The sequence below is a fragment of the Lithobates pipiens genome, unplaced genomic scaffold (genome assembly GCF_037356315.1).
Source record: "Lithobates pipiens isolate NorthernLeopardFrog02 unplaced genomic scaffold, aLitPip1_a1.2 Scaffold_11, whole genome shotgun sequence".
Classification (NCBI taxonomy): Eukaryota; Metazoa; Chordata; class Amphibia; order Anura; family Ranidae; genus Lithobates; species Lithobates pipiens.
Window position 1 is genome coordinate 8539271 of NW_027507696.1, and position 16164 is coordinate 8555434.

The following is a 16164-nucleotide window of genomic DNA, read 5'->3' on the forward strand; positions in this document are numbered from 1 at the left end:
AGACACTCACTCAGGTTGAACTGGATGGACTGGTGTCTTTATTCAACCTTACTAACTATGAAACTAGTGGTTGCAAGAACAAGTATTGGTAGATTTTTCAATTTGATGTTACAGCCACCAAACCAGTAAAATATTTATTATGTAGCAATAAGCAACTTTCTTATGAAATGTAAAGGGCATTTAAATATTAAAAAATCTATATATTAAAAAAAAAAAAAAAAAAGGAAAACTCTGTAAAAGTAGGTTTTTCCAAGTAAAGCTATAGCTGGAAAAAAAAAAACAATTGTAGTTACAAAAAAAGTATATATCTGGTCACTGGCTACTCACGTGCAGCTTGATCTAGCCCCCCTTATTCAATTTCCTGACCTCATTTACTTACGTCACTTATTATTCAGAAAAAGAGTCAAATTCAAGCACTTTGTGTCCCTTTTTATTTTTATTTGTTCAGTGAGTCGCACTGAAGTTCCAGTACAATGCTGGCTATGTAAACTCCCGTACTGGGAAACGCAAGAACCTGTTTTGGTATGCACATTTGCCAACCTTGGTTTCAACTCCAGGCACAAGAAGGCATGAGAGGAAAAAAAAAATTAAAAAATAAAACATTTCTTCTTCAAACACTTTTTAAACAAACAAACATAAGTTAGCACCATAATCAGCATCTGATAACAATTTTTGGAATAATTACAAATACATAGATGGATTGATAAGTTTTTAAACACTCTACATGGGAAAACTACTGCATTACAGTTCATTTGTTTCCTTTAGTCTTTTTTTTTATTATTTTTATTTTTTTTATATATGGCATAGCTTACACAGTTTATGAATACAAAAGAAGCATGCATTATATCTCTCATAGCTAGCAGTTTGCGTGGGATGTGTCTGACAGTAACTAGTGGTGGTTTGTCCACAGTGGAGCACTGCCACTGATGGACAAATGTATGAAAAAAAAAAAAAAATAGCACCACAGGAAAATTAACATAGCACCTATGTCTGACAAGATTCACCCCACTACAAGCAACCTCTCGCTTTGTGACAAGGTGGGAGGTAAAAAAAATAAAGAGGTTATAAAACTGTACAATAATTAGCAACTTAATAACCTGTTTTGAACCTTGTCACACGTAAAATTCATTGCATTAATGCATGTGGAAAGGAGCCCAATCAAGAAGTATTTTTTAGGCTCTTTGATCAGCAAGAAGTGTTGCCAGTATATGGGCCAACTTTATGTACCACTTTATAAAAAAAGGCATACACTTAAAAAAAAATAAAAATAAAATACAAATCCTTACTCGAACATTTTTTTTTTTTTACAGCTTTTCCTAGACTTATTCTGCCAAAAAAGAAAACAGACAAAAATAGCACAATGACAGTGGTATGTGTTATTTATTTGTAAGTTGTGTGTTTTGGGGATTTTTTTTTTTTCTGTTAGAATGACAACATTGCACATTAAAAGTCACCATTCTGTTAACAAGACAAAAAAAATTATTTTGCATAGAAGGTAAATCGCTGACAAACTAATTTCTTAAGATTCCTGGATTGCAATTATTAAAAACTTTTTTTGGGGGGGGGGGGGGGGGGGGGGGGCGGCACGCATAGGACCATATACCACATAAATGCAGGTAGATTAAAATCTGTATTCATAAAAAATTTACACGTTGCCATGAGTTTGACAGTTTTTTTGCCTGTTATAAACCTGGTTTACGAAACCAGGCCACATGCATGAATTAAAGCTAGGGTAATGAAAATTAAATTTCTTTTAACCTTTAAAAACAAAACAATAATAATAATAATATACAATACAAATAATTACATACAAAAATATAAGCACCTTTAATACAAAGGGGACAAGGCAGGCACAGTGACTTTTTCTTCCATGTGAAAGACCAACTTTATAAAATTTTAGAGTGGTGTAAAAGAAAAAAAAAAAAGAAAAAAATAGTCCCTTCAAACTGGTGTCTTGTGGGATTATCTTTTTTTTTAAGCATCCGTCACTTGTAGTGATTTTCTTCTTCTTTTTACATGCGTCTTAGAGACCATTCGAGAGGTTTGTGCGTGGGGAGAGGATATATAGTTTCCTATCAAGAGTCCTGTGCTTCTGATGACTGTCACGTGATGCTGTTTAGGTCATGTGATACCAAGGCAGTAGGCAACGAGTGGTTTTATTTTTTTAATTTTCTCCCTACTAAATCGGTGGTTCCGGGCATAACTTTTGCCTCTGGCAAATTTTGGGGTTCAATTCTTCACCTTTTGCAGTTGAGAATGTGCAAGTGAAGACTTGATAAAAATGGTGATGAGGTTTCAAGGTTGTTCATTTGGAGAATTGCATTCTGGTATGCTATTGGCCTCTTTTCTTTTAAAAAAACAAAAAAAACAAGTGTATTTATGTAAGTTTACATTTTTGGAAAGTCATTTTAGCCTAAGAAACATACTGGTCCCACTTCAAAGCCAAATTTTTGTGTTGGGTCTCCAAAGTCATTGAACATAAGATCCACTATAGGAGCTTGCTCCACCTTGGGGGTGTTGAGTTCCAGGATGGTTTTCTGGTAGCCCTTCTTTGACTAGAGAGAGAAATGAGAACAAAAACATTAGGAGATGCAGGCAATGAAAATTTCTGTGACATAACAAAAAAAAAAATTACAAAACCCACCAATTTATTCTCTAGGGCTGTTGCTTTAAAAAAATATATAATGTTTGGGGAGTCTAATGCCATGTACACACGATTGGAATTCTCGTCGGAAAAAGCTCTGATGGTTTTCCCGACGGAATTCGGCTCAAGCTGTCTTGCCTACACACGGCCACATCAAATTCCGATAGTTTATAACGCTGTGACATACAACACGTATGACGGGACTAGAAAAAGGAAGTCCAGTAGCCAATAGCTTCTGTCTCGTAGTTGAATCTGAGCATGCGTGATTTTTGGCGTGTCGGAATTGCATACACACGATCGGAATTACCGATAGAAAGTTTTTCCATCGGGGAAAATTGAGAACACGCTATCAATTTTTTGGCTGGCGGAAATTCGGACAGCTAAATTCCGATGGAGCGTACACGCGGTCGCATGGCCGGAATTCCGATCGTGTGTACGTGGCATAAGACATTTTCTAGCAAAAAAAAAAATTACCGATTGTTGCATGTAAACAAAAAAGTGCCAGAAATGGCCTGGCGCTGAAGTGGTTAAACTTAAATGTTAATTTTAATACATAACCCTAAGCTTATCTTGTTCTAGGACCGGCACCAAATGCTCGGAATTACTGTGCATAAAGCGAGCAGCACAAAGATGATGCCGCTCCCCAGTACTTCCTTATTTTAAACAGGTACTCTATTTGAATTATTATTTTAATATCTCCAAGGAAGCTGAAGGCTCGGGCACTTTTATTACTAAGAGAGCCCTTTCCCTTTACTAGAAGGGGCCACCCTGCATTGTAATGGGAATGTGCTTGTTGTCTGACTGACTAGTGAGACAGCTTGGCCCCCATCGAAGTCGGGCACTTTGAGCGATTGCCATTTCTCGTGTCTCAGTATACACACACTGCAATATAACTGAACCGGGTGGTTTATGCTGCAGCATTTTTTTTTCACAGCTGCTATCATTTTCAAAGCATTTTTATTACCGTAGTTGGTGTAGCAACACTTGAAGCTCTTGGCATTTATGTAAAACCCTTTCAACAAATTATACATATGTATGCAAACATGGTTCATGTATCCATACACAGAAGAAAAAAATGTCCCCACTTCAAGGTACATCTTAAAAAAAAAAAAAAAAAAAAAAAAACTTGCCCTCAAAATAGTATCAGTGTTCCCACAAATTTTTCATCATGATTGTTAGAATCCGTGTTAATGAAGGTATATGGACACATTGGGGGGAATTTACTAAAGCTGGTGCACACAGAATCTGAAGCAACTTTGCATAGAAACCAATCGGCTTCTAGATTTTATTAGCAAAGATTAAAGTGGTTGTAAACCCTTACAAACCACTTTGACCTACAGGTAAGACTAGATTAAGGCTTACCTGTAGGTCCAAGAAATATCTCCTAAACCTACACGGTTTAGGAGATATTTACTAAAAGACAGGCACCGCTGTCTACGGCGCGCAGGCGCACTATCACTGTTAGCAGCATGCTGCTACTAACAGCGATAGGCCGTTAGTGGCGGCTCCTGTGCGCATGCGTGGGAGTGACGTCATCGCTGCTCCGGCGCTGTGAGTGGCTGGAGCAGCGATACCCGGAAAAAGATGGATGCGGCGGACTACAGGGGACATCGGTGACATCGCTGGCTCCTGTGTCAGGTAAGTGACACATAATGGACTACTATGCGATGTGATGCGATGCGATGCATAGTAGTTCATTATACTTTACCTTTGCAGGGAATCAAAGAGGAAGTAAACTCATCAGGGTTTACTTCCTCTTTAACTCAGCAAGCTGATTGGTTACTATGCACAGCTGCATCAGATTCACAAGTGGCAATAAATACACCTTTGCAAACTTTTTTTTCTACCACCCATTTACAAAATACTGTATGTCCTTCTGTTGTCTAGTCGTGCCTTCACCAGTACATTAGCTTTTGTCCTGCTAAAATTGTAAGTATTGTTCTGGTGCCATAGAGTTTTGGCACCAAATACTTCATACCTGAAACTTTATTGTTTGACTTCTCAAAAATGTATTTCTTGAGTTGCACTCAACCTAACTCTCACTTGAGATTAAAGCGGGATTCTGCCGGGAGTTCCGCCGTTTTTTTTTTTTTTTTTAAAGCCAGCAGCTACAAATACTGCAGCTGCTGACTTTTAAAATAAGGACACTTACCCGCCCAGCGCGCCCGCGATGTCGGCACCCAAAGCCGATCTCTCGATCGTCTCTCGGGTGCTGCCGAGTCGCGCTGCGCAATAAGGATGGACCCGCTGTCTCTGGGATCCGTGCGTTTCCCAGCAGGCAGCGGGGGACTTTCGGTAATCTACGCCCCTTTCCGCAGAGAGCTATCCCGGAAGTGGGTGCAGATACCTGCACTGTACAGGTACCTGCACCCCCCTCCCCCCTGAAAGGTGCCAATTGTGGCGCCGGAGGGAGGATTCCAATGAGCGGAAGGTCCACTTTAGGGTGGACCTCCGCTTTAACCAACAAAATGTAGCATGAGCAGATCTTTCATGCCAAAAAAAAATAAAAAATAAAACTCTTCTTTTGAATTTTTGGATAAGAGGAGTGATTTTGCTAAAACAGAAATTCTTAATTTGCTGTATATTCTCTTTATTTAACCACTTGCCGACCACCCGTTAAATAAAGAGAATTGCCGTAGGTGTATGTCGGTCCGGTGCATGGTCTTATGTGGGTGCGCGCGCCGATTTGCCAGTGGGGGAGTTAATCAGTGGATCCGGCGGGCTCTATGTCCACCGGCTGCCCGTGATCGTTCCCCGCAGAGACAGAACTGGGATCTGCCCGTTCTGACAGGGGATTACACTGAGATCTTGTCTTTCTCCTATGCAGGAAGATGGATCTGTGTGTTATCCCAGGCAGTCCATACAGTAAGACCCCTTTTACACCACACCACCCATAGCGTGGGTGGTAAAACTCCCCTATTTTTAGCGGCGTTTTACCACCGGATTTGCGGCGCATTTCGCCCGCTAGCGGCAGAGAAAGGGTTAAAACCGCCGGCAATACGCTGCAACAGCGGCGTTTTGCCGGCGGTATTAGAGCGCTGCCCCATTGATTTCAATGGGGAGCAGCGGTGGAGGAGCGGTAAACACACCGCTCCAAAGAAGCTGCTGGCAGGACTTTTCCCTGACGTCCTGCCAGCGCACCGCTGCAGTGTGAAGGCCCTCGCCCTTTCTTTGGACGGATTGCAGGCGCTATTTCTAACGCTATAGCACCTGCAAAACGCCCTGGTGTGAAAGGGGTCTTAGAAACACATTGAGGGAACACAGTTAACCCCTTGATCACCCCTTCCTGGCCAGTGTCATTAGTACAATGTCAGTGCATATTTTTAGCATTGATCACTGTAATAATGTCACAGATTCCCCCAAAAAAATATCAGTTAGGTGTCCGATCTGTCCGCCACAATGTTGCAGTCCCACAATTACTATTAAAAAATTTTTTAAAAAATAAATATAAATGCCATAAATCTATCCCCTATTTTGTAGACGCTATAACTTTTGCACAAACCAATCAATATACGCTTATTGTTTTTTTTTTTTTTTTTTTTTTTTTTACCTAAAATATTTAGCAGAATACATATTGGCCTAAATTGATGAACAATTTAGATTTGTTTAAATTGTTTTATTGGGTATGTTTTGTAGCAGAAAATAAAAAATATTTTTTTTTTGTTTCTAAAATTGATGGTCTTTTATTATTTATAGCGCACAAAAAAAAAAAAACACAGAGGTGATCACCAAATACCACCAAAACGAAGCTCTTTGTGGGGAAAAAAAGGGACATACATTTTTTTTATTTGGGAACAGCTTTGCACGACCGTGCAATTGTCATTTAAAGTAACGCAGTGCCGTATCGCAAAAAATTTGGGAAGCTGTGAAAAATCTGCATACATTAAATGCAGAGATTTGCAGATCTCATAAACCCATACTTTATTCACAATAGAATAAATTTCAACTGTTTAAACTCAGAAAATGTACCATTTTAAGAAAAAAAAATAGTCATTTTGAAATTGGTGGCGGCAACACGTCTCAAAAAAGTTGGGACAGGGCCATGTTTACCATGGTGTAGCATCTCCTCATCTTTTATTAACACCCTGTAAATGTCTGGAAACTGAGACCAGTTTCTGGGATTTTGGGAGAGGAATGTTGCCCCATTCTTGGCCGATATAAAATTTTAACTGCTGAACAGTCCTGGTTGGTCTTTGTTGTATTTTTCATTTAACCACTTTCAGACCGGACCATTTTGCTGGCTTAAGACCAGACCACTTTGTCGCGTTAACTGACAATTGTGCAGTCGTGCGACGTGGCTCCCAAACAAAATTGACGTACTTTTTTTCCCACAAATAGAGCTTTCTTTTGGTGGTATTTGATCACCCCTGCGTTTTTTTTATTTTTGGCGCTATAAACAAAAATAGAGCGACAATTTTGAAAAAAACGCATTATTTTTTACTTTTTGTTATAATAAATATCCCCCAAAAATATATATATATAAAAAAAAATTTCCCTCAGTTTAGGCCGATACGTATTCTTCTACATATTTTTGGTAAAAAAAATCGCAATAAGCGATTATTGATTGGTTTGCGCAAAAGTTATAGCGTTTACAAAATAGGGGAATATTTTTATGGCATCTTTATTAATAATTTTTTATTGTGACTGCAACATTGTGGGGGACACATCGGACATTTTTGACACATTTTTGGGACCAATGTCATTTATACAGCAATCAGTGCTATACAAATGCAGTGATTCCTGTGTAAATGACACTGGCAGTGAAGGGGTTAACCAGTGGGTGGCAGTGTAGGGGTTAAGTGTTCCTAGGGGCGTGTTACTAACTGTTGGGGGGCTGGGCTTTCATTTAGTGAACACTGATCTCTGCTCCAATCACATGGAGCAGAGATCAGCGTCACTTGTTGCTAGGCAGAACGGGGAGATGCTGTTTACAACGGCATCTCCCCGTTCAGCCGCACCGTGAGACGATTGCGGGTATGCCCGCGGCGATCGAGTCCGCGGGACCCACAACCGGACTCACGGGGTCCCGAGCGGCACGCAAACGCGGCGCACACGTGATGGTAAGGCGGCATTTAAAAATGGATGTACCTGTACGCCAATATGTCTGCCCGTGCCATTCTGCCAACGTACATCGGCGTGCGCCGGTCGGGAACTGGTTAAGAAGATTTTTCACCTTAATACATTAAGGTGAAAAAACGCTGAGTGCCCGTTCACACAGGGGCGACACGACTTGCAGCGCGACTCACAGACGCGACCTGCACACGACTTCAGCAGCGACTTGCAAAACGACTACTGTATAGAAGTCAATGCAAGTCGCCTGAAGTCGCCCCAAAAATAGTACAGGAACCTTTTTCTAAGTCGGAGCGACTTGAGTCGCTCCTATTAGAACGGTTCCATAGCACAGAACGGAGCGCGACTTGTCAGGCGGCTAAGTCGCCTGACAAGTCGCGGTAGGGTGAACGGGCACTGAGGGTTTACAACCCCTTTCATTTCCCTCAAGCCCATCTGAAATTAAACCATTATTACATCTGACAGTGAAATACAGACCTTACCCCTACTCATTTTCAATTTTTTTTTGTTTTGTTTGATGAGATGAAAAAAATGGCATTTTAGGCTCCATGTACACTGAAGCTCAAAAAAGCTTTTTCTGGACGCCAGATTGCTGGCAGAAAACGCTGGTTGAAAAACGTGCTTTTAACAGCGTTTTGTACTAGCGTTTATGAGCGTTTATTAGCGTTAGCGTTTATGGGCGTTTTCAATAAAAATCCACAGAGGACACTCCAAAAATCCCACAGTGCATTCCAAACTCCCCACAATGCATTGAAAAAATAGAATGCTGAACACTAATTAACGCGTGTTTATGAGCGTTTATCGGCGTTTGTCGTTTTTTGCCGGTGAAAAACATCACTTTGTACGCAGATTTCTGGCGTTCAGAAAAAAGCCCATAAACTCCACTGCTCATTAAAACTAAAAAAACGTCCATGTGTGCATGGACACATAGGCTAACATAGAGTGGAATTTATGGGCTTTTAAAAAAAACGCCCAAACTCCAATAAACTGCAGTTTATGAGCTCCGGTGTGGTGCATGGAGCCTAAGGCCCCTTTCACACTGACGATCCGTTCAGACCCGCCTGTCAGTTTTTCAGGCGGACCTGAACGGGTGCTCCATAGAGCTCTATGGAGCGTCGGATGTCAGCGGTGACATGTCCGCTGACATCCCACCCGCTCCGATCCGAAAAAGTGTAACGGAGGAAAAAGCTATTTTTCCATCCGTCTGCGGATCGGATCGGATGACGACGGGCACTGCGGTCCGTCGTCATCCGATCTCCCATAGGGGAGAGCGGCGCTGTGACAGGTCTGTCCCTGCGCAGTGTGCAGAGACAGACCTGTCATCTCCCTGCTCAGCGGGGATCAATGGAGTGATCCCCGCTGAGCAAACTGATATCCACGGGGCGGATCAGAACTGATCCGCCCCGTGTGAAAGGACCCGAAGTCATTAATTTTTAACCACAAAAAAATAAAATAAAAAAATATCTGGAAAAGAAGGATGGAAGAATACAAAATGTCATCCTCCTATAAGCACACACCCCCTTCCCAAAAGATCAGACCTCAAATAATGAAAATAAATTTTCCGTAAATGAACTGCGGTATTTCCAGCCTGGGTGGTACTCGCCATTTTCCACTTTGCTGAATATAGCTAAAAATCCATATTGAATAAAAGTAGTATACCAGGCTCCTGCTCTAAGAAAACATTCCCCAACTCGTTAATGTTTGCTATTGATAATTTTTTTTTTTTCTCCCCGTGTCAAAACTAATAACCCTTCTTGTGTTTCTCATAGCAGCCTGGCAGGCTGAAATCAGTGCACTGATCAATAGCCTTCTGCATTACCGCCAGCCAGACTGAATGAAGATAGAGACATCTGATCGGAATTAACTCTGTGTCAGTGGAACACGGAGACCAATTGCACTGACGAAGCTCGATGCCGCTTTATTAATCTGAGATAAACTGCATTTAAGACAAATGATGTTCAGTCCCTGACACTGTCCTAAATCGTATGTCAAAATTACATACACCTTGTGTATCTCAGTGATGAAAGTTTCTTAGTCACTTACTGCACAGCCGTCCGCGATGGCTATAATGTAAGGGTTGTTGTCATAAGACATCTCTTCGTCGTTTGATCCCAAGAAACGGATTGCCTTGTCATAGCTGTCAATGGTGGCATCGTGCCAAGCCACAGACTGGTAGCAGTTGTAGGTGATATTCTGCCTGGCAGCAGCGCTGAGCAACCTGAGGAATGTCATCTGCACAATGCCGATCGGGTTTCCATCAGAATCCACATAGGACAGCTGAGAAAATAAAAAAAATGACACAGAAATATACACTGCTTTCTCGGGGGAAACAATGTGGCCTTTTTGCGATCACAATTTCTCCCTATGCTTCATGATACTGTACAGCCCACCATAGAGAGATTTGTGGTCATCTTGGCGCCATGGTATACAACACAGACGAACATATATTTATAAAATTGCAGCGTGAATTTATTCTATGGATTTGTATAAGGGACATTAACATCTGTCCCTGTGATACTGTACATGGCTCACACCCCAGATAATGTGGATAATGACAGAACTCTGGACGGCCGCTCTCCAATGCTAAAACCATGCTGTATTCAAATAATATTTAGTACGCAGCAAATGCCATCACAGCGAAAGATGCTAACAGTTGACGCGTTTCGCACTAAGGCTAGTGCTTACAAATTGCTGGCTGAACCAGCTATGAGTAAGCATTAGCCTTAGCGTGAAACGCGTCAGTGGTTAGCATCTTTCGCTGTGATGTAATTTGCTGCGTCCTAAATATTATTTGAATCATTGTTTTAGCATTGGAGTGCGGCCGTCCAGAGTTCTGTCATTATCCACATTATCTGCATGCTGTGGCTCGCACCGGATCCCTTCACCTGGAGCAATTCTCTCTGAGTTCTCAGGACCTGCCTTTGAGCGGTGGTATATATCACTCATATGGCTCACACCCCAGCTTCTTAAAGGTCTTGATTACTTTCCTGTAAATAGGATGTCTTAGCCCTTGTACACAAGGTCGGACATTCCGACAACAAAATCCGTCGTATTTTGTCCGAATCTTGTGTTGCATACACACGGTTGGACAAAGTTGTCGGAAAATCCGATCGTTCGTAACGTGATGGCGTTATTTCGTTACGACGGGACTACGTTCAGGCTAGTAGCCAATAGCTTTGGTCTAGGAATTTGATCTGAGCATGCGTGGCACTTTGTCTGATCGGAATTCTCTATACACAATCGGACAAAGTCCGATCGGATCATGTTGTCGGAAAGTTTTATAGTCCAGCTCTCAAACTTGGTCCGTCGGATATTCCGACGGAAACAGCCCGATGGAGCCCACACACGGTCTGATTATCCGACAACACGGTCCGATTGGACATTTTCCATCGGAATGTCCAACCGTGTGTACAAGGGCTAAAGGGAACGAGTCACAGCAAAGTTTCAGACTAAAACTGCCACGATCCACCCCCCTGATCTCTAATATTGAGTAAAAAGTAATAGTACTCACTTCAAAACTGTATAGGTTAAAATGAGGAGTAGCTGAATATACAGCAATGGGGAAGGTACTCGGCTAAGTGTCATCGTTGTGGTGATGTCTATTAAAACTTGGAATAGCAGAGATTATGTCAATGACAAGTGTCTGCAGAATTGAATGGTCTAAAATGTTTTATCACACTGCTTATGTTATGCAGCCATATAGCACTGGGTGGGGAGATTTACAAATCATATGGCAAGGCAAATATTTCCTATGCATATGTTTCATCTAAGTAAGCCCTGAAACGCTATGCTCTAAATTTCATCCCAAACTATTGTCATGTATTTCCTAACCCTAGTTTCCTGCTCTGTCACTGGAGAAGAACCCCATTCTATAAGACCCCTTTCACACCAGGGCGTTTTGCAGGCGCTATAGCGTTAGAAATAGGGCCTGCAATCCGCCCTTAAAAAGCTGCACCATTGTCTGTAGTGTGAAAGCGGTGCGCTGGCAGGACGTCAGGGAAAAGTCCTGCCAGCAGCTTCTTTGGAGCGGTGAAGCAGCGCTGTAATACCGCCGGCAAAACGCCGCTATTGTGGCATATTATTGGCGGTTTTAACCCTTTTTCGGCTGCTAGCGGGGGGGTAAAAGCACCCCGCTAGCGGCCGTAATGCGCCGCAAATCCGGCGGTAAAACGCCGCTAAAAATATCGGCATTTTACCGCCGACACTATGGGTGGCGTGGTGTGAAAGGGGTCTTAAAAAGCTGCAACATTGTCTGTAGTGTGAAAGCCCTCGGGCTTTCACACTACAGCGGTGCGCTGGCAGGACGTCACGGAAAAGTCCTGCCAGCAGCTTCTTTAGAGCGGTGAAGGAGCGGTGTGTTTACCGTTCCTCCACCGCTGCTCCCCATTGAAATCAATGGGGTAACACTGTAATACCGCTGGCAAAACGCCGCTATTGCGGCGTATTGCTGGCAGGGGGTAAAAGCACCCCACTAGAGGCCGAAATGCGCCGCAAATCCGGCGGTAAAACGCCGCTAAAAATAGCAGCGTTTTACCGCTGACGCTATGGGCGGTGTGGTGTGAAAGGGGTCTAATATTGTCCTTTTAAACTTCAATAGCGGACCTCCTCCTCAAAATGTTAGGGACCTGGCTGTAGTCTTGTAGCTATGAATGCTTTATCGGCCACTTGTTCAGCGTTCTGTCGTCTCTTGCTGTATACATGGTAAGGTGTCGGTAAATATTATTAAACCAGACAATGTGCATTTTAAAAAGGGGTTCAGCAATGGCAGCCCCCTGTACTTCTCTAGCAAGTTTATTTTGATTGTTGGAAGACACAGTAAAATAGATAACTGGTCAAAATTGGTTGTAAATCTAACACAACCACATCAAATAATAATTTTGCATTTTGTAGACAAACAAAAAAGAGAAGGTACAAACCTGGGACAGCACTGGCTCCTGAGCAGGACACATGACTGACGAGGAGAGAAAAGGCATGCAAAAGGTAGATACAGCCGGCAATGTGTGCACTCCAGAGTCATGTGACTGCTGCAGTGGAATTCTGTCTCTGTGCCTACTAGACCAATCAAATTCTCGGGTTCATCCTCCCACCACAACATGGGGAAACGTCTGCGAGAAACCGATTGGTAACTAAGGTCATAACAGATTGTTCATATTTTAGATTCAATTTTAGATTTCTGTGCAAAGTCACCATTTCCTGCCATTTGCATTTTTCATATTATTACTGCCACCCGAATAAGACACATGGAACATTTATCAAATTATGGTAAAGGGAGTCCATCATGTTGGATCAACTGTGGGTATAGGATTGTGTATATGGAGGTTTCTATGTGTGTGCACGTGTTTTTTTTTTTTTTTCTATGTTGAACTGGATGGACTTGTGTCTTCATCCAGATTAACTATGTAACGATTTGCCACCACCAAAACTCCTATGCAGTTGCCTGAATCTGTGATAATCTCAACAGTGAACATTGACAATGCTGCCCTGGAGTTGCATTGTTTCTAGGAATAGAGCAATGGCACTATCTAGACAAGGGTGGACTGACCATTGGGCCACTCGGGCACTGCCCGAGGGCCCTGTGCCACTAGGGCACTGCCCGAGGGCCCTGTGCCACTAGGGGGCCCCATCAGGGTTGCCAGCCTCAGTAAAACCAGGAAAAGTATGAAAAAATCTGTTTTTTTTTTTTACATCTGTCTCTGAAATGTCCCTTACCGACATCCTTTTGGTCTAAAAATTTCGAGATTATAGCTGCCCCACCTCTCCAGTACCTTCTCAGCCAATAGAAACCTGTCTGTGTATACTGTGTGATTGTATACTGTGTGTGCGTGTTTGTGTATACTGTGTGGCCCCATAATCTCTGATTGCCTGGGGGCCCCATAATCTCCTATTGCCCGGTGGCCCCATGAGTTGTCAGTCCGCCCATGTATCTAGATCAGCCTTTTCAACGCAGAGGAACCCATGAAATAGTTCTCCGGTCTCGTGGAACCCAGTCTAAAAATTAGAGATCTGCAACTTGTGATACAATAGTGTGATGGTCACTGGGAAGAATGGGCCTCACACTTGTGGACATTGGGAAGAATGGCCTCCTTACAGATGGCTAAAAAGATCAATGGTGTCAGTGGGAACTTATCTGAGAGAAATTGCCCAATGCTGAAGGAACCCCTAGCAACCTTTCGAGGAACCCTAGGGTTCCACGAAAACCCTGGTTGAGAATCACTGATCTAGATCATGATGGAAGCCTCTGCTCTCTTTACTGTACAGAGAGAGGGGTGGTTGGAAAATCCAGTATACCCATGTATGCCTGTGTCACATGAAAAGAGGATGCAGTATCTTGGTCTAAAGTGTGGGTTTATACACCATGGAGACATGCCTAATGCTGGCAATCCTTTGTTAGACCCCATTCACACTGGGGCGTTTTTCAGGCGCTTTAGCGTTAAAAAAAGCACATGTAAAGCGCTTGAAAGAAGCCTCATCTGCAGTCCCAATGTGAAAGCCCAAGTGCTTTAAGAGCCCTTTCACAATGTCAGTGCCCGAAAAAAGCTCGTAAAGCACCGCTTAAACTAGCAGCGCTTTACCAGCGTTTTTTGAGCGTTACTGGGGCGCTTTTAACAAAATGCTGCTGCCAATAGCGCTTTTCAGGCGCTTCCCATTGATTTCAATGGGAAGGGGCGCTTTAGGAGCGTGGTATTCACCGCTCCAAAAGCGCTGCAAAGAAGTTGCTTGCAGGACTTTTTTTGACGCCCTGCCAGCGCCTCAGTGTTAAAGCACTCTGGCTTTTACATTGGAATTGCTGTTGTGGCTTCTTTTTTCAGGCGTTTTACAGGCACTTTTTTAAAGCTAAAGCGCCTGAAAAATGCCCCAGTGTGAAAGGGATCTCAGTGTGAAAGCACTCGGGCTAAAGCGCCTGAAAAACGCCCGAAAAACGCCCCAGTGTAAAAGGGGTCTTACTGCTAATCACTGTGCTGTGATGACCTATTGCTATTTTTTCGGCTATTAAATGTTTGAAAAGTGAATACAACAAATGCTCTTTCCCTTTTATACACGTGAGACTTGTTGCAAACATTTTATATGCTTTCTATTCTAAATGCTTTTGAATAATGAGACTGTTTCTACTGATAGCGGCAGTAGGGAAAATAAAATATTTCCTCCCAGAATTCCATGCTGTGGCACCAGAGTTTGCACAGGGGTTGCCGGCTGTCTCTTTAAATTAAACATGTTCCACAGTACCTGCAGTTAATTTAGCTTCGGTCTCCTAAGTAAGGAAGCACTAGGGAATTTAGGATGAAGTAGGCTTATAAGGAAATCGCTCAATAGCATAGAGATTGACATGAGAAAAAAAAAAAAAGCTGGCTTGAAAGACACTGTGAAGTTAAGACACAGAGAGCCACTGATTCCAGCGAGAGGGGCGGGAGGGAGCTGGAAAACGTTGTACTTCAAAGCAGCCACCCTAAGCTGAGCAGAGTACCTATGATATGGGAAGCAAAGGAGGGAGGCCGGAGCTGCATTCATCATTTCTTCATGACCGCTAAACCAGGCCAAACGTCTGCTTCTATGCACTATGTTCTGATTATATCTCTAGCTCACTGTAGACAAACACCGCTCACCCACCGGACACCATGCCGTTTTACCAAAATGTAAAAACACACAATACCGTGTCTGCCATTGTGCAGTTTGCTCGGGGAGGGCCAAATCTAAACACGGGAGCAACTAGTCCTAAAGAGAAAATGTCAGAACGGTATTCTTTTTCCTGTCATTTTGACAACCCTTCCATTCTCTTATAGCAAAGTCTCTTCTCTGCTTAAACTCCTAACCCATCAATTAGCCTCGCCATTTCCGATTGGACTTATACACAGCACTGGCTGAGGGAGAAATACCGAAATGGGAAGATCATAGCCAGCCAAACGAGCTGCCATGGGAAGAAGTGGCTCTGAAAAGTTTATAACTTTTTGAAAAGTTTATAACTTCCATCAGATACTTTAAGACCAGGAGGTCATTTGAAGCAGTATGGTGACTTGTTAAGAATACAAAAGTGCAGAATCTGACTAGCCAGGTAATGCTGGGATATGCAGTTCATCAACTACTGAAAAGACCATATAAGTATATATGGACAAATATGGAATGTGTGGTGACAGTTCGGGGATTACAATAACCATGGCATGTGTGTCGAAACACATCACAAGCAAGCCAATAGCAGTCACCACTATAAATAACATCCCAGTGTATGACACCCCCCCCCCCCCCCCCGCCCAAAGGCTTGGGTAGTGCTAGAACTGCCATAAAATGCTGTACAATAAGGATATTTGGGCAGACCATTTAGGTTACATTACTGGTGTGCATTGTCATGAAGAGCTCATAGGTACCATATGGGATTCCCATGCCTTGTGACACAGGCAGAACTTTCTTTGAAGGAAGCCAATGCAGGAATAGCCCCACATACTTATGGATTGGGTGGA

At 42.7% G+C, this 16164-nt stretch overlaps 1 protein-coding gene across 2 annotated transcripts in view; it reads right to left on the minus strand.

Moving 5' to 3' along the window:
* Positions 1–408: 408 nt before the first annotated feature.
* COL5A1 (collagen type V alpha 1 chain) overlaps positions 409–16164 on the minus strand; it is a 287140-nt gene continuing 271384 nt past the window's right edge. For both annotated transcript variants that reach the window (XM_077468431.1, XM_077468424.1), the window contains exons 65-66: positions 9758–9991; positions 409–2555 (exon numbers count right to left, since the gene is read on the minus strand). In XM_077468431.1, coding sequence (XP_077324557.1) covers positions 2409–2555; positions 9758–9991 — 381 coding nt within the window. In that variant the 3' untranslated portion in view covers positions 409–2408. The remainder of the gene's footprint in view (positions 2556–9757; positions 9992–16164) is intronic.